General features: G+C 42.7%; 1 protein-coding gene across 7 annotated transcripts in view; it reads left to right on the top strand.

Annotated features, from left to right (window-relative positions):
- REXO1 (RNA exonuclease 1 homolog) overlaps nucleotides 1-25,590 on the top strand; it is a 56,934-nt gene that overhangs the window by 10,176 nt on the left and 21,168 nt on the right. For all 7 annotated transcript variants that reach the window (XR_014028678.1, XR_014028679.1, XR_014028680.1 and 4 more), the window contains exons 2-8: nucleotides 4,490-6,207; nucleotides 8,611-8,715; nucleotides 13,620-13,866; nucleotides 22,028-22,185; nucleotides 22,834-22,971; nucleotides 24,467-24,590; nucleotides 25,318-25,431. Coding sequence is in view for 3 of the 7 variants with exons in the window: in XM_081345786.1 (XP_081201912.1) it covers nucleotides 4,490-6,207; nucleotides 8,611-8,715; nucleotides 13,620-13,866; nucleotides 22,028-22,185; nucleotides 22,834-22,971; nucleotides 24,467-24,590; nucleotides 25,318-25,431 (2,604 nt within the window). In the remaining 4 variants the exon portion in view is untranslated. The remainder of the gene's footprint in view (nucleotides 1-4,489; nucleotides 6,208-8,610; nucleotides 8,716-13,619; nucleotides 13,867-22,027; nucleotides 22,186-22,833; nucleotides 22,972-24,466; nucleotides 24,591-25,317; nucleotides 25,432-25,590) is intronic.

The raw sequence follows: 25,590 nt of genomic DNA, 5'->3' as shown, positions 1-25,590 counted from the left end.
ATAAGGAAACAGTACAAAAAGAATTAAAACACCCATGGTAAATTATATAAAGCGACCATAGTAAACTCCATTAAAATTGCAACTAGGTCAGCAACAGTGCATACACGCCTTCAGTTGAGTATTACTAACCAATCAGCTCAACACATTTAACACATGTGATGCCATCTTAAAGCGCAAACACACTTAAAAAAAAATCAGTTTTCAGCATTTTCCTAAATGTAAATAGGGAGGGTGATAGTATTTCAAAGAATGGGTGATGTCATTGAGAAATGGCACTTTCTAGCTTCAGTCCCCTGGAAAACGGGGGCTATTTGTTTGTCCTGAGATGGCAGCATTGGCTGGAGCAAGCCTGCTTGGAGTACGCAGTCCCGGAGGTAGTTGCCAAGCCACATCGGGCTTTTTAAACCCAACCAGGCCTTTAAACGGCTTCTATAAGCTTATAAGGATCTAGCGTAGGGACTTCCACAAAGGCGTAATTTGCTTCTGATAGCAGGTGCTAGGAAGCACATGGTTGCTGCCTTATGAATCAGCTGCAACTTCCTACTAGTTTTAAACTATATATAGTTTATAACGTGGAAATTTGTCTACTGTACATTTGGAGCTTTGGTGTATGTGAGGTGCTTGTTCTGAATGTGAGCTATTTTTTAAAGAATGGGGTAATTTAAGAGGGAAGTACCTCTTTAAGAGCAGTGTATGTGAAGGTGGGACTAACAAGCTTCCTGTCTGCTGTCCTCCAGTCTTCAACTATCTTTGCTGTCCAAGAGCTGGCAGTTGTACAGTAGGAGATGTTTTGATAGCTTGATGTGTCAGGGTGGCTGCAGAGGCAAAGAAGACATTTAAAAGGGAAGGAGACCTTTGGATGAAAGTATGAACAAGTATCTCCATTGTCTGTCTGTGCATGAGAGCCCAGGTAAAAAGAAAATAAAATTTCTGTCCACTGGTTATGATTTTACCTTTGTTATGTCAGAAAGAAATAACATAGTGGCAGTCTTTTTACATACTGGCTGTACTATTGAAAATGTTATACAAAAGAGCTGCTTAGTTTTTATACATCAGTGGGCTATTTTAGCTCTTCTTTGCCACCTGTGTCCAAAACATTGGTTAACATTTTCTTTTTAGGTAATTCTGGACTTATTTATGAAAACATTGACTAGAAAAAGTTTAGAAATCAATTAAATAGCATCATCTAGTTGTATATAGTGTTAGGCGGAAGATAAAATGTTACTTACATTCTTAAGTCTTCCCCTTTCAGCTTTTAATAGCAGAACAGTGTTTATTGTTTGAGCAATTGGAATTGCGTTAAGATTGTGGTTAAAATGTTACATGACAAGAACATGGTATGGAAGGAAAGGATCTGAGATATGAAATGTTTATGCATCTTGGATCTTGTACATTTCTTTGAAAGCTTAAAATCCTTGGTAGGTATTTATTCCAGGAACATATTCAGAATTTAAAGTGATTTTGTGCAGGTAGTATTATTTTCCTGAGCTTTTCCCAATATATATTTCTGAGAAGAGGGAAAAATGTAACTGAATTGGGATATGTCTAATCTGTAATTAAGTCCACGATGGTCTCTTTTGGCACGTTTTTAGACAGTGGCTAACTTTAGGGACATGAAAAGCCTCCTTATATGAGGTCTAACCTATTATAGATTTTGATCTACTGTCAGTGATGGCAGTTTTTCAGATATTCAGACAGAAAATGGACTTTTCCAATACTTGTTATCAGAAACTTTTAACTCCTTAAGAAATGCTTTTTTAAAAAAATAGGCTACTAAAATAAATCTTTTTTAGGGTTTGGGAGCTGGTTTGACCAACATTCAAGTACTCTCTGCATATGAAGTTCTTTTCTTACTAATTATAGACATGTTAAGTTTTGAACTGCAGATGTTCAAGAAAGATTCAAACCCTTGGCATGTGTTTAAATGCAGATTCTGCAGGAGTGAAACTTGCGAGAGTTTCTAAAGTAATTTTTGAATTGCAGTTTCAGTAAAATCTTCCTGAAGTGCTACAGAGCATGAGGTAGCCATAAATGTATTTCTGTGCGCCTTTTGAGTCAGTTTTTGACTCCTGGCGATTGCCTGAAAAAGCCCGTGCGGTTTTTCTGGGAAGGTGTTTTGCCATTGTCTTTTCTCCAGGGCTGAGAGATAGTGATCTGCACAAGGTCAGCCAACTGGCTTCACGCCTAAAGCAGGACTAGAACTCACAGTCTCCTGGCTTCTAACCTGGTGCCTTAACCATTCAAACTGGCTCTCGTAAATGCATAGACCTGCTCAAAACAACGTTTCGGGCATATTTTAAGTTTTGAAGTTTGGATAACTTCAGAAGGTAGAGAGAGTAGAGTTTCAGAGTAGAAGAAGAGACAAACTTTGGATGTGGAGATATGTTTCCACGTGGGGTGGTTTGGATAAACCACTCCTTTGTCTACAGCAGTCTTATCTTTAGCTTTCAAGAGGGGAAGAAAAAGCGACATTTTTTTTTAAAAAAAGGGAGTTGAAAACAGGTTTTTTTAAAGCAATAGGTTTTTCCTAGAACTTTTCTTGCAATAGGTCCCTGTTTCGTCTTGTTCTGAGGAGTCTTTGCTGATATTTCCAAAGACATTAATTAGATGAGGTGGAGCTCAATCCCTGTTGCCTAAGCTATTCCTTTCTCACAACGTGAGGTCGATTTGTTCCTGTCTACTGGAGCCCTCAGCATTCTTAAATTACTAGTAGTAACAGTGTTCCCTGAATGGGGATAGCGTGTATCAGTAGGCGTTGTGCAACTTTCTTCCAAGTCTTTTCTCTTGGCATATGTGGCTAAGGAAGAGGGTCGGGGATGACAGTGAGAATTCCAAACTATCATGGCTAATGGCTGTAGGTCAGTGATGGTGAACCTTTTAGAGATGGAATGCCAAAACTGCAACCCAAAGCCCACTTATGTATTGTCGGGTGCCAGGTGGGCGTGGCCCATTGGTGGGTGTGGCCCATTGGGTGGGTGTGGCCCATTGGGTGGGCGAGCCTGCAGTGGTAACGGCAGACTGGGTGGGACTAAAAAGTTCAATCAATCAATTCCAACTTTGTGAGATCTTATTTTTCCCCCGCGAGAAGTTGAAATTGATTGACTGAACCTTTTTTTTTTTTGCACAAGGCGGCGGAGGCCTAAAGCGAAAAGGTTTTATAAAACCCAGGTGAAGGCCTAGGATTAAGGCGATGGTGCGCGTGCCCACAGACAGGGCTCTGCATGCCACTTGTGGCACGCGTGCCATAGGTTCATCACCACGGCTGTAGGTGAACTTGGTTCTTGAACGTTTATGAAACCCCTTTTAACTCTTATCAAAGCGAACCTCCATAAACTCAGTACAGTTAGATTTATCAGGTAGAAATATTATGTGAAAGAGATGGTAGAATTCTCCTATATTTCCTCCACACTAGGGATTCAGTTAGAAATTAAAAGCATATTTCTACTTAAAAAAAAAAGTTCATGACACTTGTTCACCATGAACTGGAAGTGAAAATGGCTAATGCGTGTCTCCTTTTCATTTGTGCTCCAAACGAAGCATGCCCCTCCAGTCCTTGTCTGCTGACTGTCTCTTTTGTTGGCTAAGGTTCCTTCACCTTTCTTGCAATAGTCCTGTGGCTTTGTCTCTCATTTTGGACCACAGTCTCATTATTGGTGTGTGCTAATTCATGTTCTACTTTTAGTGCAGTTTGCCTGTTATTATTTGGAGGATTAGTTTCTCCATAATAGATTTATCCTCTATCACTGTTAGTTATGTTAGCATTAGGATAACTCCCATAGGAACAGGATAATCTGATTAGCTGAGATTTACTCCTGAATCCAATTAGAAAGAAGGTATACCTAGATAATAATAATAATAATAATAATAATAATAATAATAATAATAATAATAATAATAATAATAATAATAATAATAATAATAATAATAATTATTTTATTTGTATAACTTAGCAGTTAACATTCCTCGCTTTCTTCAAGGCCAAGCAATTGAAAATCTCCATTATTTTTACAAACCAATGTGAAATACTAGAGACAGCGCTAACCCAACCTAAGTTCTTTGCTTGAGACCCGAAAGATAATACTTTGTCATGGATAGGTCTCCTATATATGGGGGTTGAAGTTGCATATTATCAATTTTAGGTAGGAGGAAAGATCTGGAAAGTTGTTTATAAAATTTATATGCCGCCCATCTCATTGTTGAAGCGAGTTCAAATTTAGATAAGAAATGCAAGCGCATTCATGTTACTGCAGGGATTTGTGTCACAAGTCTAAAGAAAAGAGCGAGAAAATACAGAAGTCTCTTCAGCCATACTTTTATGCAGCGAGATTGGATGACATGACAGGAACGACTGCTGATGTAGACTGTTCTGAGGGCCTTATGGCAGTTGGTTCTTCGCTTTCACATCTTTTATAATCAAATGAGTTTTTATCATTGGGATTTGATGGGCATTCTGGTGATGCTAATATTCTTGTTTTTCTTCCTTTTTCAGGGTGTGGTTATGACCCCTATAACCCAGAACTTCCCAAACCTGTGGCCCAGGACAGCAATGGCACTTTGGAAAATATTGTCCAGTCAGCCTCTGGAATTCTGGAGCTTGAGTTGTTTGACAAGGCAATTGAAGCTGCCAAGAATGAAGTTGAACGTGAGCAAAAGAAGTATGAAGAGCTGCTGGAGACAGCTAAAGAGTATGGCTCATCTGAACCTCCTTTACTTGCTTCTAAGGCTGCTGGATTAGCAACATCCAACTCATTCAGTTCTCTGGAGTATAACCCAGGTAGTTACAATGCAAATAGTGATAACGATTACAATCCTACTCCTCTTGCAGTGGCTGCTGCTAGTCAGTCTAGCAAATATACTTTGGACTCCTTCAACAATATGAAATGCAAGGGCAGCTCACTGGAATATATTCCCACTGTGGTCAGTCAGCCGAAGAAGTACAGCAGCCCCGTTGTAAATAGCAAATACATAATTGACAACTCCAAGCCTTCAACAGATTTAGAATATGATCCCCTTTCAAATTATTCCGCCAGGCTGTTGAGCAAAGCTAAAGAACAAAAGGGGACCAAGCGGAAGAGAGAAGTTGATCACGAGGAGGCGTATTCTCTTTCATTCAAGAAATATTGTGACGAAACTAGCAGTGATGAGCCCATTGCCAGGTTTTCTGACTCGGAGGATGAATGCCAAGAAGCTTCTACCATCCCCCTTAAATCTAAAGGAGGTTCAGAAAGCAAACTGGGTGCAGCCAAGGAAAAGGGAACCCCACAGATCGATACTAGTCCTCGACAAATGAAAGAGACTGCCGTGCAGTATGACATGGGAGACATCGAGAGCCCTCAAAGAACTGCTGTCAAAGATTTAGTGGGGGAAAATGCCCAGTTGGTCAAAGTGCCTTCTAACAGAGATGCGAAAGCAAAGGAAAAGAACAAAGTGGCGTCAAAGGATAAGCTGAAAAAGAAGAATGACCACAAGGCACCTGGTAAGAAAAATCACGATAAAATAGGAGACAAGGAGAAGATGGATACGAAGGCCCAGCACAAAAATGGGGAAAGGAGTAAGGAGAAACAAAGCAAGTCCCACATTGATAGGCATGGCCTGAAGCTCACGAAATCGAAATCTGTGATCACGCCTGGAATTAAGGAGGAGAACTCTGGCAAGAACAAAGATGTTGGCAAAGCTGCTGCCGCTCCTGAAAAATCAGGGACTAGTAGAAAAAATAGCAAGCTCCAGGCTGCAGACTTGAAAAGGAAGCCCAAAATCTCCAGTGAAACTGAACAGAATAGGAGGAAAGACAAGCAACCTGCCTTGAAAAGGTCCAAGGAAACATTGCCCAATTCCCAGGCCAAGGAGAATTCAGAGGCCAAATGCAAAGTTAAACAGCGGGCCTTGAGCCACGTCGATCTCTTTGGCGATGAGAGTGGAGAGGAGGAGCAGGGGGGCCAGCCTCTTCTCCCATTCCCTGATGTGAGTTCAGACTCAGACAGAGAGGATGCTGACTTGACTTTTCCCTGTTACGATGGAATAGCCAATGTTAAGAAGCTTCAGTTGTCCCAGGCTCCTGCTGCTTCCTCTTCCTCTGATGATGAGATTGATTATTCTGGCCTAGAGAAGGATTTGGATTTTGAGTCTGACCCAATGGAGGAGTGCCTTCGGATTTTTAACGAATCCACTGATGTCAAAACAGAAGACAAAGGCAGGCTAGGAAAGCAGGTAAAGATCTAAGAATACTGGGGTGGGCTGATGGGTTAACAAAGCTTCGCCGCCTGCTTAATTAAAAATATACCTGTCTTGCTTGTATAGTTTCTGGACGTGATGTCACTGTGCCTTCCTTTGAATTGTAAGAAGATTTACTTAAAAGTATAAATGTGACATACTGAGTGTTGTTATAAAAGGAAGAACTACAGGTAATCTTCCAACTTGCAACAGTTCATTTTGGGATCATTCAAAGTTACAGTGGCACTGACAAAAGTGACTTATGACCTGTTTTCACCACTGATGACCACTGCAGCCTTCCCATGGTCACGTGATCAAAGCTCAGAACTTGGCACCTGAGTCACATGACGGTTGCAGTGTCCCAGGGTCACGTGATCACCTTTGGAGACCTTTTGACAAGCAAAGTCAGTGGGGAAGCCAGGTTCGCTTAATAACCATGTTACTAACTTAACAGCCGCATTGCTTCACTTAAATGTGGCAAGACAGGTCACAAAATGAGGCAAAACTCACTGAACAAACGTCTCACTGAGCAACAGAAATTTTGGGCTCAACTGTGGTTGTAAGTTGAGGACTATCTTAGAACATTATAAGTGACAGTAGTTTCTTTAGACTAGATGATGATCACGGCCACTTCCATTCCATATATTCTGTGAGTTTGGATTTTCTGGCTGTAATGGTTTATATAGCTTCCCGGGGGGGGGGGGGAAGCTAGCCAAAGGTGTCACTAAGGGGATCATAATATATAGAGACATATTTTAGTATACAAAAACAGTAGAAATTGGGTCATAAAATACCTTTGTACTTCAAGGGCGCTTGGCCCTTGGCTTTGCAAAGTAGTTTACAGCAAGCAGGGTATTGACTAATTAGAGATAAAATTGCAAAGACTCTTGGGATTGCTTAGGGATTTGGGGCAGTTTTATTTCCTGAGGCCTAATATACCTCGTGCTTTAGGAATTATATTTTCACTGTGTCATTATACAGGAAAACATTGGGTGAGAGAAGCCTGTTGCCTCAAGCAATAGAGCTTCTTCGCTGTTTTCTTTCATTAAAAATCCCGTAGCTTAGAGGGTAGAGAGCTTAGTGTTCCTTGTGGAAAGACTTAGATTCAGATCATGGCATTAAAAAAAAAAGGAAGGAGGTCTAATTAACAGTTGTTGTGGAAGGGCCTTTCTCTGCTGGAGGTTCTGGAGGAAAATCACTGCCAGTCAGAATAAAAACTGGGCCAGACTGTTGAACCACCTAGGGCAGGGGTAGGCAATCTTGGCTCTTTTATGACTCGTGGACTTCAACTCCCAGAATTCCTGAGCCAGCGTGGCTCAGCTTGGAAACCTCTCCCTATCCCCTCAGCATGGCTGGCTCAGGAATTCTGGGAGCTGAAGTCCACGAGTCATAAAAGGGCCAAGGTTGCCTACCCCTGATTCCTAGGGAAATCATTTCCTGATTTCTTGTAGCTTCCGTAAAATCTTCCAATATGTGATACAGGTAATCCTTGACTTGCAACCATTCGTGTAGTGAGCGTTCGAAGTTAACAGTGGTACTGAAAAAAGTGACGTCTGACTGTTTTTCACGCTTAACGACTGTTGCCGCATCCCCGTGGTCACGTGATCAAAATTCAGACATTTGGCATGTTTGTGACCGCTGCAGTGTCCCAGGGTCATGTGATTACCTTTTGCAACCTTCTGAGAAGCAAAATAAACCGGGGGGGGGGGGAGCCAGATTCACTTTACAGCTGCAGCTACTAACATTACAACTGCAGTGATTCATTTAACAATTGGGACAAGACAGGTTGTAAATTGGGGCAAAACTCACTTAACAAATCTGTTGCTTGGCAGTGGGAATTTTGGGCTCAGTTCTGGTCGTAAGTTGAGGACTACCTGTATTGGGGAAATTAGGGATGTGTCAGTTATGTAGTACAGTGGGCCAAACATGATTATTTTTTTGTTTTTAAGAAGCATCCTTCAACCCCTACAGTAGCAATTCTTTTAAAAAAAAATAAAAATCTGTATCCTGGATTTAAAAGTCACATCAGGTGCAAGGTAAGACCAAATAAAGTTATTTGCTTGTCTGCAAAATTACTACAGCAAATTCAGCCATAAATTTTTCCCAGTCTTCCAGATGTGTTCACGGCAGCTGCAGAAGTCCCTATCAGTTTCAGTTCCAATGTATCTGGAAGGTGGTTACCAAAGAATGTGAGAGACTGTTTCTTCTTCTTTGCCCTGTGAGAATGATGATATCTCCCCCTCCCCAAATTCAGCTCTAAGCTGTAATAGGCAGCAGTGACCTGTTCTGCTTTTCAAAATGAGCTTTGTGTTTTTGTTATTTTGAAAGATACACAAACAAACATCAAACCTCCTATTACTTTGGAAATTTACTTTTCTCTCTCTCTTCTTTTTCCTTTAGCTATCAAAAGAGGAAGGGGGTGAAGAAAAGTTGACGGAAGACAGTTTAACCACACTCTTTCCTGGACAAAAAAGGAGGATTTCTCATGTAACAAAGCAAGGACATGTAAGTAGATCTCGAAATGGCATCAGAAGCTTGTCTGTGATGCAGTCTTGAACATCTCTATTCTTGCTGATGAGATTTTTTGGCATATTCTTACGTCCAGCCAGGTAATATGAGGTTGTGAATGCAGTGTTGAAACCTAGATCCTGTTGATTCCCTCAGGTGTTGAAAATGTACACCTCTGTGTTTGCATTTATGTTTTTTAGATACGTGCTACAGTCAGAACTCAGGACATCTTTAAGGCTGTCTGGCTTACACTTGTTTCTAGTATGTGAGATTCTAGAAATAGCTTTGGAACTTTCAAGGTGATCCTAAATGTGTAGCTTTTCATTTTCTTCGTATTCCTGTTGCCGTAAGATATGGAGAACATAAAAGAGAATCTAACTTTTTGTACGTAACATTCGCATATAAATATTGAAGATCCCAGCTAATCTAGAAGCAGGGAATTCCCTTGCTCCTTAATAACCGTGACCAGGGGGCCTTTGCCCAGGAGGCGTGACCAGGGGGGGCCTTTGCCCAGGTTTGCCTGGTGCGCCAGTTGCGGCCCTATCTGGACCGAGATGCCCTACGCACAGTCACTCATGCGCTCGTGACCTCCCGGTTGGACTACTGCAACACTCTCTACATGGGGCTGCCCTTGAGGACCACTCGGAGGCTTCAGCTGGAGCAGAATGCAGCCGCGCGAGTTGTGATGGGGGTTTCCCGATACTCCCATGTAACACCTCTGCTCCGCGAGCTGCATTGGCTTCCGGTTGCCCTCCAAGTGAGATTCAAGGTGCTGGTGATGACCTATAAAGCCCTAAATGGCTTGGGTCCAGGATATCTGAGGGAACACCTGCTGCCGGTATCAAGCTCCCTTCATCCTGTGCGCTCCCACAGGGAGGGCCTTCTCAGGGTGCCGCCGGCAAAAGATTGCCGGCGGGTAACACCCAGGGGGAGGGCCTTCTCTGTGGGTGCGCCTGCCCTTTGGAACCAGCTGCCCGTAGAGCTCAGGACTGCCCCTGACCTCCGTTCATTCCGCCGGGACCTGAAGACCTGGCTCTTTGAGCTTTCCGGCCAGGACTGAGAATTTTAATTGTAATTTTATTTTAATGGGGTTTTAATTGGAGTTTAACAGGGGTTTTATTTTATTCAAGGACTAAATTTAATTATTTTAATTGTTCTTAACTTTTGTAATTTGTATTATTATTTTAAATACCTTGTGAACCGCCCTGAGTCCTATGGGAGAAAAGCGGTATATAAGTCCAATAAACATAAACATAAACATAACTGCTTCACCCATGCAGCCTGCGCTGCCGGGGGGTGGTGGGGTGGTCCTCTGCATGGCCTGAGAGCAAAGGAACCGCCAGTTTAGAAATTAAAACTGGTACTTTTTTCCTTTTTTTTTACGTTTGTAACATTTTATTAGATTATGGAATAAAATACAAAAAATAGAAAAGCGAGTAGTAGCACACAGTGGGGAGGAAGAAGGGGGAAAAAAGTGAGGGAGAGGAAGGGAAAAGAAAAGGCATTGACTTCCAACTTCCTCTGTTGTAGTCGAACAGGGGTCTTCAAACTCTGCCCTTTTATGACTCATGGACTTCAACTCCCAGAAAGTCTTAGAATTATGTTAAGTCATGGAAAGGATGAGGATTGAGCTACCCACTTCTGGTAGACCATTTAGGGCAGAGGCGTCCAATTCCCAGGCATGCTGGCTGAGGAATTCTGGGAGTTGAAGTCCATGAGTCATAAAAGGGCTGAGTTTGAAGACCCCTGTAGTAGAATGAAGCCTTAACATCGAACCTCAACTTTTTACTTTTCCATAATAGTATAAACTAGCCATTTCTATAACAACAAATGAATCTAATCAGTAAAACCCAAAATCCCGCCCTTCCCCCCCCCCCTCGTTATCAAGTTTTTGACACCTTGCTAAGCACTGGTGGTACTCGAACATTGTCATGTCCTAAAAGGGGTACAATCTGTGAAAAGGTTGAAAAGTCCTGATTGAGATCAGGGCTTTTCAACCTTTTCACCCATTGTACCACTTTTAGGATACGGCCACATCCGAGTACCACCAGTCGCCCAGCAAGGTGTCAAAAACGTGACCAAAAAAAATAGGAAAAAAAAAATGATAAAGTACAGGTAGTCCTCGATTTACAACAATTCGCTTAGTAACTGTTCGAAGTTACAACGGCACTGAAAAAAGTGACTTAATGACCATTTTTCACACTTATGACTGTTGCAGCATCCCCAAGGTCATGTGATTTACATTCGGATGCTTGGCAACTGATTCATACTTATGACGGTCACAGTGTCCCAGAGTCATGTGATCACCTTTTGCAACTTTTTGACAAGTGAAGTCAATGGCTGGCGGGGGGGGGGGGAGACAGCTCATCATTCAGGTTTCAGGATGTCTGTGTGGGGGGAATCCATGGGTCTCTGGGGGAGGGGAGTGGAAGTGGGGTGGGTGCCCTCCTCCCCTTTCTCCCTTCCCTCCCCTCCTCCCTCCCTCCCCTCCTCCCTCCCTTCTCTGGGAGCTTGAGGTTGCTTCTTAAGTGAGGCCAGTAAATACTGGCTATAACACAGTTCTCAATAACTTTCTGACTGAAATCATTGGTGATGACTTGTACTATCATAAAGCTTCCTGTCAAGTTCTGTGTTTCAATATTTCAAAGCTTGTGTTCTCAGAGAGGTGTCCAGTAGGATGGAGCAAGTGCTTGCCTTTTTTTTTAAGAGAATGCTTTTGGGGACTGGGGGAGTGTAGGAACTGTCTGTCTGAAAAGAGAACCTTACTTTTTTTCCTCCAGTGATAAGCTGCCATGGCAAGTGGTCGGTAGATGAGGAAAGCAATCTATCTATGCTCAGAAATGAATTTCAGTGTGGTTATGATTTTAACTCATCTTTTTTCCCCTTTAAAATAGGGGTAGGGCTGTACCTAAACAGATAACTAGCAAAGACAGGGATCACAGAAACAATACTACTGCTTTTTTACAACATAGCTCCTTGCTTAGGAGGACTATTGTGCCAAGCAACAGCTTGCTTTCTGCAAGCAATCGGGATGCGCAGGAGCACGAGATCGGCGTTTCTCACCACGCACCGATTCGCTGGGACCTCTGGCAACTCCATATGGCTGGCCCCGACCTCCACAAGTGGAAAGCAAGGGAGATTGCCAGGAGCGCGAATTGGCGTGTGCTGAGAAATGTCGATCTCACGCTCCTGGACTTTGCTGCAAGGCAAGCAATTGGGATACGCAGGAGCGTGAGATCAGCATTTCTTAGCATGCGCCAATTCACAATCCTGGCAATCTCCCTAGCTTTCCACTTGCGGAGGTCGGGGCCAGCCGTATGGAGTCGCCAGAGGTCCCAGCGGGTCGGCGCGATGCTGTGCGCCTGGGAGGCCGCATCCGGGGGCGCTGGTCAGCTGGTGACTCCGTATGGCCGGCCCCGACCTCCGCCGACGGACTCCAGGTGGCAGAGGTCAGGGCCAGCTGTACAGAGTTGCCAACAGTTGGAGTCAGCCAGGTGTGTTTTTCCCTCCACACCTGTGTTCTGATGGCTTTGCCTGCCCTGGCGCGCATCAGGAAAACAAACGTGGGCCTCGATTCCCACGTGCTGCCGCAGGATGAGTCCTCGGGGAGGGCGCGCACTGTCTGGCCGCTTTGCTTTCCCCTCCGTAAAGCCGGGCACATCGGGAAGAGGAGAGGGGGAAAACTCTCGAGTCCCGGGAGGGAGGGAGGGAAGCAACGTGAGGGCCGTGAGGGGTATCGCAAGCTTGTGCGGAGGGGGGAGGAAAAAAAGATGGACGCGAGCGGATGTGAACACCTACCTGCAGAGGGAGTGGATGGCTCTGTCCCCTTCAGGCTCGTGCTTGCTTCTGGGGGAAGGACGACACTGATCCCGCACAAGAAGAGTTCAGTCTGGTTGCTGCAGCACAGTGAGTCCCAGGGGAGGGTGGGGCCTCGCTCGGCACCTGCATTCTTTGCGTGCCCTGGTAGGTTCCTGCAGGCCGCCACCAAGCAGCATGTTTTCTGGCAGCAGGTGAGCTGGGAAGGAGTGGGGGGGGGCGGGGGGGAGGCTTGGGGGAGAGGTGGGGGGAGGAAGGCGACGTTGCGTACCACCAGCCAGGTGCTCGCGTACCACCAGTGGTACGCGTACCACCGGTTGAAAAGCCCTGGTTTAGATCACCACCAGTATTTTTCAGAGTATTTACCTTTAAATTTGTGAGATTGTTAATGGGACATATAGATGTTGCATTTCGTATAAGTATTTAAACTATTCCTTTCTTTGCAGAAATTATTTCTAGCTTCCTTCCTCTTTAAAAAAATGTTCTCTACATTTTTCGGTTTGCGGGTTGAAAACAGATCTTTTTAAAACAAAATGAAGTAAGGAGATTCTAGCTGCTGGATCTTTAGGTGTGTGTGTGTGTGTGTGTGTGTGTGCGTGTGCAGACCTTGATTAGCCTCTTCTGGAACATCAATGGGCTCTTTGTTTTCACAAGTCATACGTGTTCCTTCCATCTGTCCATTAAGCGCTGTTGCAGAGCAAGGGGAAAAAAGGACTCCTGTGAAATGGATTGGAAATTCTGAAACTCAAATATTTGCAAGTTCTTAGCACATCTGCCCTTCCCAAACCCTTTTGCAAAGGTGTATGTAGGTTCAGCACCTGTCTTCAGTATGAAAACATCACAGGTGAACAAATATGTCCCAAATTGTGTAGATGGAACATTGTTTGCACTGTCTTCAAATCCTCTTTGCTTGGGTTTTGTCTTGTGTGAGTGAATCATGTGCTCAGGATTGGTAAGGCCAATCGTTCTGACCCATACTTTTGCCAGTTTGACTTACATTCAAGATTTGTGGATCCGAATTCCGCCTGTGACAGGTTTCTGCTTTATCATGCAAACCAGCGTCCCTACACTTATTTCCTTTTCAGGTTGAAGTCCCAAGCAAGCCGGTGGTCCGGCCTTACCGGCCCCCAACTGCCCAGGAGGTCTGCTACCAGAGGATTCAGCTAGCACAAAAGCAGGCAGCGCAGCTGGCCCAGCAGCGGCCACAGCAACCCCTGCCGACCACAAAGTTGCCGGTGGCACCTCGAAGAACTTCCATTGTTATGCACAAAGGAGAAAGGAAGCGAATTGCTCACGTGCCCAGTGCAGCTCTTTCGGCAGTTTCCAAGTTGGGCAAGTGAATGTTTCTGGGTTGTTGTTGTTGTTGTTGTTGTTTTTCTTGCAGAAGAATTTTTCATTCTTTCAGGAGAAGCAAGGCAGCGTGTCCTCATCCTCTCACCTGCTGAAGGGGATCGTGCATCAGCTGAGCAGTCTGAAGGGAAAGAGGAGGAAGGCCACGCAGATGCTACACCTCTCTCAATAAAGAAACCCCAAATTCATGTTGCTCACACATTCAGAGATTCGCAGCTCAGTAGCGAAACAGGAAGGAAGCTAACTTTTACTCCTGTGCTGTCTTTGGATTTCTCTTTATATTTGGATATTTTAAATTCTGTTTGGAGCCAGTATACAGTCTCTACTCATAAAGTTCCCTAGGTGGCAAGACCAGGTTCTTTGTATCAGTTTGGTAAAGGTATGAGGGCAATTTGGAAATAAACCTCTGTTTGGTTACCAATGACAGACACTCGCAGGTACAGAACTTTTTATTATACATATTAGAAAAACTTACATTACTTTTCGACATAATCGCCATACAAATTGAGGCACTTGTCATAACGTCTTACAAGGTTTGAAATTCCTTAGTAGTAGCCGCTCGGTGCCAAATCTGGGCTATAGGGTGTGTGTGCGGGTGAGCGTTATCGTGAACCAACACCACACCAGAAGTCAGCATGCCCCAACGCTTGTTATAGATGGCTTGTCTTGAGTTTTCGTAACGTTTTACAGTAGACGTCTGAATTGATGGGTGAACCACGCTCCACGAACTTCACTAGCAGTACTCCTTTGGCATCCTCACATTTGGCGGGATTTTCTATGGCACCACTTCTGGTGTGGTGTTGGTTCACGATAATGGTCGCCCACACACCACTAGACACACCCAAGAACTTTTGAAGCAGTTCCATTGGGAAATTTTTGATCACACCCCCCCTCCCCCCATAGCCCAGTTTTGGCGCCAAGCGACTACTACTAAGGAATTTCAAACCTTGAAAGACATTAAGACAAGTGCCTCAATTTGAATGGCGATTATGTTGAAAAGTAATGTAATGTTGTAGTTTTCTTCTTTATTTTAACTTATTTTATTGAGTGCTTAGTAAACAGTGTGTTGTCTGGGTTCATATATTTAAAAAACAATAATAATTTCTATAATTCCATAATCAATTAATGATATATCTTCTCTTCTTCCAATAGTGTTCTCCTTTTATCAACATTAAGCAAATGTAATTCTTAATACTTTCAATACATACAAGGTTTGATATAAACATTTTTCTTTTTTCTTTTTTTATTAAAAAGTTTTAAAGTACATTTTTGAACATAAACCCCATCCCCCCCACCTCTTAACCCATACCCTAACCCACCCAATACCCCTACCTCCCCCAGCCCCCCCCCCAACTTCCCAAAGCAGAATACAGGGTATTATTTTCACAATCTTAATCTAAAATATACTAACTAACTATAACTACACTTTAAATCCAGTCGCGCTTTAACTCTCCTTAAACATCATAATATATCTCCATTACAAATATTATTTATTTATTTATTTATTTATTCGGTTTATATACCGCCCTACTCCCAAAGGACTCAGGGCGGTTTACAAGGCAAAATTTAAAAACAATACAATATAAAATTAAAATTAAATTAAGTTAATATTAATATTAAATTAATCACATATTCCAAATTCTACCATTTCTATCTTATTCAAAACTTTCAAAATCCATTCTTCTATAATAAACAAATCAGCCTTCTTCCAATATCTTAAAGATCTTACATATTCCACTAAATTACTTTAACTTTTAAAATTGTAATCTTTTACAATTCAACCATACATAATACATTGCATCAGCACAACCACATCTTCAACATTTAGACTAACAATTTAAATACATACATACTAATTTTTAAGATCTACTGTAAATACCATCCCCAAATATCCACCATTATTAGATCTTGATTATCCTACAATCTTTTAACAAGTTCCATTTCTAAATCTTATTTCTATCAAAGTCCTCCCTTAATCTCTACTGTTATTATTATTATTATTCCTTAAATCTAAATGCAGCCCATGTCATTCTTTGAATCTTAAGATCTTTAAATAAAACCAAGGATTGCACAGCTTCCGAAACTATTTCTTGTAACTGTCGCTCTCCTTCTTCCTTTCCTTTTTTGACTTCTGAGGATGATGGTAAGCCTGCTTTCAATACATTAGAATAAAAATCACGTGCCTTCCCTGCTGTATTAAGACAATATCTTTCTCCAGAATAATTCACCACAATCCCTGATGGTATCTCCCACCTGAACCGAAGCTGTTTCTTTAATTCATCTGTCAGAAAGAAAAAATCTTTCCTTTTTCTCAAAATTCTTGGAGGAATCTCTTTCAGAATCAAAACCTCCTGATTAGCCACTTTAAGTCTTTTATTATAAGAGATTTGAATGATCTCATTTCTAATCTTTCTCTTTGTAAAATACACAACCACATCCCTTGGCAGTTTCCTTTGTTTAGCAATCCAAGAATTAACACGAAATACTTTATCTATCTTCCCAAAAAAATCCTCAAGTTGAAACCCCAAAATAGGCGCCAGGGCATCCACCAACATCTCTTCCAGATTCTCCTGCAGATTTTCTTTCAAGCCTCTGATCCTCAAGGCAAATTCCATATTCTATATTGCATCATCATCATTTCATCTTCAAGTTTTTGCATTTTATTCTCCACTTCACCCATTTTAGCCTCCAGCATCAGATTATTTTGTTTCACTTCTTCCACACATTCATCCAGATTCTCAATACAGCCTGAAAACACTTGAAGTGCCATCAAAGTATCCTCCCTTATTTTCTTGCTCTCCTTTCCAATAAATTCTGCCGCCACCTCAAATATTTTTTCAGACTGAATTTTTAAGGCATCGTTTAGAGCAGGGGTGTCAAACTCAATTTCATTGAGGGCCGCATCAGCATTGGGGTTGCCCTCAGGGGGCCGTGTGGGTGTGGCCTGGGAGGTTGTGGCCTACTGGGTGGGCGTGGCTAGAGTGCGTATGGCCTACTGGGTGGGCATGGCCAGCTCTACATCGTTCGCATCAAAGGTGCCTATGGGGGCCTGGGCAGGAGTGGGACAGATCTGAGGGTCTCTGGCAGAAGGAGGGTCTCTGGGCCAGGGCCAAGGCAGTGGGGGCCATTCCCTCACTGTTTCCAGGATGGCTTTGCGGGCCGCATGAAACCACTTCGTGGGCCGGATCTGGCCCCCGGGCCTTGTGTTTGACATGTCTGGTTTAGAGCATATTGTAAATCTTTTAAAGTCAATACAGATGCAGCAGCTTCGGGAGGTAACTTCAAAGACTGCGTTCCAGATTGCTGAACAAACAATGCCTCCGCACTTTTAAAAACTGGTCTATGCGGTTTGGGAGCCATTTTTGCAACTAATAACTTTCAATACACACTTTCACTTTCTAGTCCATTTATTACTTTGTAGTTAAACTGTGAAATAACCAAATCTTGAAAATAACTTTTTAGCACCTCCAAATTATAACTAGCTCTTTTAAGGTTTAAAAGTCCATTTTACATATTCCTACTCAGTTCAAACAGTCACTTTACTTTGAAAAAAAAAACACTTTCGCTTCTTGTTAAAAAGAAAAAAAAAACAGGCGCCATCTTCCCCTTCTTTCAAAACGATCATTGGAGCAGGAAGAGAGTTTGAGTTTCAGAGTTAAAGCTTTGTACTTGATATTTATATTGCTCCTGCATCAGCTCTGCTGCTACCGTCACTCAAGATGTCAATCAGATCCGGCAGGAGTAGATTCAGCGTCTTGTTCTGCTAAAGCAGAAGAGTCCTTCGTCCGGAGCATTTCCAGGCTTCGGGGGGGGCTCTCACCCTCACATTTGTTCTGGGGCTCTAAGGGAGCTCTACCCCTACCTGGAAGCTCCCCCTTCCCTCTTTGCCCAAGGAGAAGGGTTTTCGAGCGGCGGAACAGCTGATCATCTGCTATTCCGCCGCTTCAACGGGATCGAAGGGCCGGCGGTCAAATCCGACCATCCTCGCTGCTGAAGCGCCACACGGAAGTCATATAAACATTTTTCTTGTGTTTGTACAAATAACATCAGCCTCCAGAAGTGGTGAATGCTCCAACACTGGAAGTTTTTAAGAAGAGACTGGCCAGCCATTTGTCTGAAATGGTATAGGGTTTCCTGCCTGAGCAGGGGGTTGGACTAGATGACCTCCAAGTTCCCTTCCAACTTATTATTATTATTATCTTTTCTGCTCCGCTTATGTTTCAATTGTATTTATAAAAGTCATCTTATTAAGTCACTATCCTGTTTTCAAGATTCTTATTTAAGCTTAATTTCCCGTCTGTATTCAAACCTTTAAATATCCAAACTTTTCATTCACATATACCATTTCAATATTTTTATATTTCATATATTATAAAGGCTACTATACTACTTATATATCTTATCCCTCTTGCTGAGGGCCCCTTTGTACCCATAATTTATTTATTCTTTTAACCATATTCAAATAAGTGTTTAATCGTATAATAGTCCATCTGGTAAGTCACATCAAATCTCTTGAATCTAACTCTAGCCTTCTTTTGCGAAGTAGCCAGGGGATTCTTCCTGTATTTTTGTGAACGTTGTTGGGAATAGAATAAAAAAGACAAATTAGGTAGGATGTGTGTTTTTTGTCTCCCAGACTCTAATAATTCTCCTGGCTACTCTATAATCCGTTTTGTTAGATCTTCTTTCCAATCTTGAAGTTTATTTTGAAGTCCTAAAAAATATATCTTTTCCACTTCCATTGTTGTGGCAAAATCTTGCAAGATTTCTTTTGTTTGTATTAGACTGTGGTTCTCTTCATTTGTAGCTTTCCTCTTTGGGTCACTGTCTTCTAGTTTGTATTCTGTTATCTGGTTTGTTTGTTCATTCTTTGTTGCTGTTTTTTAAATTGTAGGTTTAAGTTGAAGATGTGCTCATTTATGTTGTCAAAGTTGTTTTTAATCTCATCATGATTTGAAACTATTGTCATTTGAATCTGTCACACCATTGCATAAATTTCCTCTTGAAAAATATTTGCCTTGTCCTGAAGTATTGCTCCTGCAGGTCTCTGATGTTCCAGGCTAGGGCCTTCAGAAGGAGATATTAGGTGTGGTTTCCTACCACTTTTAGATAGGAATGTAACATCCACTTTATCTCCCCCCTCCCGACAGTCTTTCATTGGTACCATTGTTGTTATTGTTAGTTGCGAAGTGGTGTCTGACCCATCACGACCCCATGGACAACGTTCCTCCAGGCCTTCCTGTCCTCTACCATCTCTTGGAGTCCATTTAAGCTCATGCCTATTGCTTCAGTGACTCCATCCAGCCACCTCATTCTCTGTCGTCCCCTTCTTCTCTTGCCCTCAACCTTTCCCAGCATTAGGCTCTTCTCCAGTGAGTCCTTCCTTCTCATTAGGTGGCCAAAGTATTTGAGTTTCAACTTCAGGATCTGGCCTTCTAAAGAGCAGTCAGGGTCGATCTCCTCTAGGACTGACCAGTTTGATCGCCTTGCAGTCCAAGGGACTCGCAGGAGTCTTCTCCAGCACCATAGTTCAAAGGCCTCAATTCTTTGGTGCTCAGCTTTTCTTATGGTCCAACTTTCACAGCCATACATTGCAACTGGGAAGACCATAGCCTTGACTAGACGCACTTTTGTTGGCAGGGTGATGTCTCTGCTTTTTAGTGTGCTGTCTAGATTTGCCATGGCTTTCCTGCCCAGGAGCAAGCGTCTTTTAATTTCTTGGCTGCAGTCCCCATCTGTGGTGATGTTGGAGCCCAGGAAAATAAAATCTGTCACTACCTCCATTTCTTCCCCATCTATTTGAGAGGGCTGGATGCTATGATCTTGGTTTTCTTAATGTTAAGTTTCAAGCCAACTTTTGCACTCTCCTTCTTCACCCATACCATAGTCTCTGTAATTAGCCTTGCCAAACTAGACAATCTTAAAGTCCAAACAACCAAATTTTATATAGTTCTTGTCTTTATATATGGTTTTTATAATCCAATGCATTTCCAATTATCAAAGCATCGCTAAAAGCAGTATTTTATCGTAGTTCTTCTATTCAGGGGTCTTACAATTATCAGCCAGTCAAATTTACAGTCTAGAATGTTTAACCACCTAGGAGCTTTCCAGTAAATTTCCCCCCTAGAAGATTAGCCAAAAGTCAAGGTTTTTCTTTCTCTGCAAATAATTCTTGAGCTTAGAGATCACAGCTCACTAAGTATTTATCATCCCAGAAAGTCATCTGTTTTTAAAACAAATATAGTTCTCACTCTGTAGTACAGGGGTGTCAAAGTTGCAATGTCACATGACGTGTTGCGAGACATTGCAACTTTTTTTCCATTGCCGGCAATGGGGTGGGCGCGTTTTTGCCATGACGCATCTGGCCTGCGGGCCAGCAGTTTGACACCCCTGCTGTAGTAGGTAGCCCAGTGTGTTTTCTTTCCTCTGTTCCCAGCTGTTCTCTATTTGGTGAGAAGCCACTGAGGTTCAAAGGAACAAGTTGTTCTTTATTTCTGGGTCTCTTTCCAATTTCTGACTCAATGCAGCTTTTGTTCTATGCTCTAATCCAGGGGTGTCAAACTGCCGGCCCACAGGCCAGACACGTCATCCGGAAGCTGCGCCCACCCCATTGCCGGCAATGGCGAAAAGACTCCGATATGTTGCGCGGCATCACTTGACATCGCGAGTTTGACATGTCTGATCTAATCCTCCACTAGCTGTCAGTGGCTATTCATTTTCCAACTTTTAAAGCAAAGAGTTATTTCCTTGTAATTTCATCAATACTCTTTCAGTTGTAAAGTCTTAAAGTCATAATTTTCAGATTTATCCAGACTGTACTATTATTAAGTTCATTGCAATATATTTCTGTCCCCCATAAAAATTAAATCGCCGCTTCGGTCTATGGAAGGTGTGAGGGTGTGGTCCCCTCCCTTCTCACTTTCGGAGGAAATTTTGCTTTTGGGGGACCTTTTCCAGGAAATCAGTTACAAAATAGGAGAGAGAAGATTGATATTCTCACCCAAATCCAAGCACGCTGTTCACGGTTGTTCTAGTTAGTAGTTTTGGACTTTGGCCGCTGGTAGTTTAGGCTAGTCCCTGGTGTGCAGCTAACGTTTTTCCTGTCAGGTTGCAGGGCTTGACCGCTGTCTTTCCATGATCCATGGAGGGGGCCCTCCTTCTTCATCAGCTCTCTTGGGCAACTTTAAACCCATTTAGGGTCTCCTGGCAGGGCAAAACCAGCCGTGGGGTGTGGAGCTCTGCAATCCCTCAACCGTGCCGCTATGGCGCAAAACTGAAGTCCATAATGTAGTTTTCTAATGTGTATAATAAAAGTTCTGTATCTGTGAGTGTCTGTCGTTGATAACCAAATGGAGGTTTATTTCCAAATTGCCCTTGTATTAACCCATGGCTAGATAATTACGCCTTTTATCATTCCATTAGTGCCTTTAGTCTGGTGTATCCTTTTTTGTTTCGTCTCTCTTTCCCTCAGTCTCTGTAATCCAGCAACAAGTAGCAAATATGCAAGCCAGGAACTTTTTTATTTATTTATGTTTTTACATGTTCACACCTTATCAATGCTGAGACCTTTTCCAGAGTTCATAGATCTCACTAAACAGGGTGAAATGATAACAAAAACATGTAAAACAGGAAGTAAAGTAATAACCTACCTGGGATACCTGAAGAGCTAGAGCAGAACAAATCTGCGCTAGATGGTAAGCTTGATTGTTTCCTTGTATTGAGTGGCAGCTGTATCTGAACAAGGTGTGACTAGTTCAGACGGCATTAACGTGGCCCCTTCCGGATGACTTAGAGAACTTCAGTTACCAAATTTAGTAGCAAAGATGAGCAAAGACTTCTAAGAGATTCAGGAGCGGGTTTTCGACATTTGCTCCATTCTTCTTCTCAACTCTCCCTAAATCAGGTGTGTCCAGCCTTGGTAACTATAAGACTTGTGGACTGCAACTCCCAGAATGCCATTCAATTCTGGGAATTGAAGTCCACAAGCCTTAAAGATGCCACGGTTGGATGCCTCTGCCCTAAATGGTCTACGTGAAGTGGGTAGGTCAGTCCTCATCCTTTCCATGACTTACATAATTCTAAGACTTGTCAGAGTTTCGCCCTACTTCTGAATATTCTCTTTTTTGTGTGTGCACCCTTTCAGTTCCTGGAAACGTTAAGAAGATCATTCCACCCGCAAGTGTGGCCTCTTCCAATGGTGTTGATGCTCCAGTATTGAAAGCTCGAACACTGACTGGGATGGTATCTAAAACAACTACCACAAGTGTCCCAAAAAGGATAGCCCATACTCCCACTCTGCAGGTGATGAATTGCCAGTATATGCTTTGTAGTTAACTTTTCAAGTTGAGCGCATGAAACATTCCCCTGCATGCAATTTTAGCCTCTAACATTTGGAAGTCAAAGAGTGTTGAGGTTAAATGCTTGTGCACGATTGTGCTTCCTTTTGTTTCTTCTAGGATTTATAGTCCAGCTTTGTATATAAATGGTATTTGAGTCATTCCTAGGCAGAATTTTGGATAATTTGGGAAATACCAGTAAAGGAGAATAATTGTAGCTCAGGGTTTAAATGAGGGTTCCTTGGTGCTCTCTTGAGTTTGGTTGTTTTCTTGCAGACGTTTCATTACCTAAACTAGGTAACAGCAGTGCTAGTAGATGTAATGAAACATCTGCAAGAGAACAGTCAAGCCCAAGAGACCACCAAGGACCCCTAATTTTTATTCAGATTGTTTCCAGTGTTTTTTTTGGGGGGGAAATTGTTTGACTCACCACTGAATCTCAGGAGTATGATCTTGTGGGCTGTTGGATGCTGCAGAAAGTTGGCTATTAGACCATAGGTAGCTCATAGCTCATATATAGCTTAGTAGAAGAACCAATCAGAGTCAGGAAAAGCACTGTAGTAACTGTGCTATCAAATTAGCTTATTTTCTTCCCCCTTTCCATGTTCCATAGAGCACATCCTTGAAAAGGCCAGTTATTCCCACAGAATATGGTGCCAAAGTTCCCACCAACATCCGTCAGAGGTACCTCAACCTCTTCATTGATGAGTGCTTGAAGTTCTGCCCCTCACAGCAGGGAGCGTTTGACAAGGTTTGTGTATTTGTAATGGTAACGATAGGAGGAATGCTTGGGCATATTTGAACTCTCATAGTTTGCGCTTCTTTAACTGTAGGCCCAAATGATGGAGGGATTGAATCACGTTAAAAAAAAAAAAAGAAGTTCACTGAGCAAACACATTTGCATGTTCAAAGTTAAGACAGCCAGCCCAATGTTGAGCTTCCTGTTTGAATAGTAAGAGAATCACAGGTCTATATATCTTACCTTAGTTCTCAAAGTACTGTTCCCTATGTTACAAACACAGCTAGTCTCAGGTTACGACCACTATTGAACCCAAAATTTGCATTGCTAAGCAAGTTAAGAGAGTTTTGCCCCATCGTATGACATAAACTTAACATTAAGAAAACCAAGATCATGGCATCCGGGCCTCTCAATTCCTGGCCAATAGATGGGGAAAAAATAGAGGTAGTGACAGATTTTATTTTCCTGGGCTCCAACATCACCACAGATGGGGACTGCAGCCAAGAAATTAAAAGACACTTGCTCCTGGGCAGGAAAGCCATGGCAAATCTAAAAAGCAAAGACATCACCCTGCCAACAAAAGTGCATATAGTCAAGGCTATGGTCTTCCCAGTTGCAATGTATGGCTGTGAAAGTTGGACCATAAGAAAAGCTGAGCACCAAAGAATTGAGGCCTTTGAACTATGGTGCTGGAGAAGACTCCTGCGAGTCTCTTGGACTGCAAGGCGATCAAACTGGTCAGTCCTAGAGGAGATCAACCCTGACTGCTCTTTAGAAGGCCAGATCCTGAAGTTGAAACTCAAACACTTTGGCCACCTAATGAGAAGGAAGGACTCACTGGAGAAGAGCCTAATGCTGGGAAAGATTGAGGGCAAGAGAAGAAGGGGACGACAGAGAATGAGGTGGCTGGATGGAGTCACTGAAGCAATAGGCGTGAGCCTAAATGGACTCCAGAAGATGGTAGAGGACAGGAAGGCCTGGAGGAACATTGTCCATGGGGTTGCGATGGGTCGGACACCACTTCGCAGCTAACAACAACAACATGACATTTCTTGCCCAGTTGTTCAGTGAATCACGTCAGTTGTTAGTAACACAATTGTTATGTGAACCTGGCTTCCCCGTTGACTTTGTCGGAAGGCTGCAGAAGGGGATCGTATGACACCAGGACACTGCAACTGTGAACCAGTCGCCAAGTGTCTGGATTTTGATCAGGGATGCTGCAATGATCTTAAATGTGAAAAATGGGCATAAGTGACTCTTCAGTGCCATTATAACTTTGAACAGTTGCTAAACGAGTGGCTGTAAGTCGAGGACTAATTGTAGAAACTTGCCTTTTTCTTCCTGCTTATCCTTGTTGATGACTATTTGACCATTCTCCTGGGGGCACTGGAAGCCACCTGATACATGTTAACACAATAGTTCTCTCTAGTCTCCTACTTCCTGCCTTAGCAATTTCATTTGGTATATTGAAATTCAAAAATGCTGATGGTGGGAATGGTGTTCACAGGCTCTTGCTGAGGAGAAGGTGGTGTATGAGCGAAGCACCAGCCGCAACATCTACCTGAATGTGGCGGTAAACACTTTGAAGAAGCTGAGGACTCTTTTGCCCAGCCCTTCCCAGGAGGTTCAGAGTATGTACACACTTTACTTCTCACTTTCAGACTGAAGCTTCTTTGCTATTTTACACTTCGTTTTATTCTTTCCTTATACACGTTGTCCATAGGGTCGCAATGGGTCGGACATGACTTCGCAGCTAACAACAACATACACTTAAGCCTCCATTTCTAAACATGTAGAGTATCTTTAACAAAACACACTTCAGATTTGCACAGTAGATTGGGTAAGCCAACGGAGCATAATTCTGTGGGCAAAACTTTCATAATACGCCTCTTTGCCAGCCGAATAACATCTGTGCAAACACAATTAACTGGTTGCACTGTACTCTTGTGCCATACCTCAGTCCCAGTCTTGCCCACAAACTGCTGCTATTACAAATGTTATTTAGTACAGGGGTCCCCAATCTTGGCCACTTTAAAACCTGTGGACTTCAACTCCCAGAATCCCCTAGCCAGCCATGCTGACTGGGGAATTCTGGGAGTTGAAGTCCACAGGTCTTAAAGTGGCCAAGTTTGGGGACCCCTGATTTAGTACATTGGCAAAGGGGTTGTATGATGTTAACCTCAAAATAATTCTGGCTCCTGTGATCATTTTCTGAGCTTAATTCATAGTATATTGGTCTTGACCTTTTAAAGCAGTCAGCGTGTGGAGACCTGTACGGAACTTTCATTGACTCAGAAATGTTATTTGTGGTTGACCCAGGATGTTTGCTAACATTGACATCTGTCTTTTTTCTTCCAGAGGTCAGCAACAGAAAAGTGGTTTCTCATGAAGCTATGCTAGGAGGGAAACTGGCAGCCAGGACCAGTTATACACTTAATCGTTCTACAAGCTTACGGCTAGAAGACCTGACAGGTAGGTCTCCCCTTTTTGTCATGCACACAATGACTGTGGCGGTGATGAAATTTTATTCCTTTCTGTCTGTTTTAAAGACCTTCAGATTGATTTTAGAAGTAGCCTGATTGTTTTTCACACCAGAGAACTGATAGGATCAGTGTTGGAAGCCAATTCAGA

The sequence above is a fragment of the Vipera berus genome (genome assembly GCF_964194415.1).
Source record: "Vipera berus genome assembly, chromosome: 1".
In the NCBI taxonomy this organism is placed as follows: Eukaryota; Metazoa; Chordata; class Lepidosauria; order Squamata; family Viperidae; genus Vipera; species Vipera berus.
The sequence above is the reverse complement of the archived record's forward strand: the minus strand, read 5'-3'. Positions and strand labels throughout refer to the sequence as shown.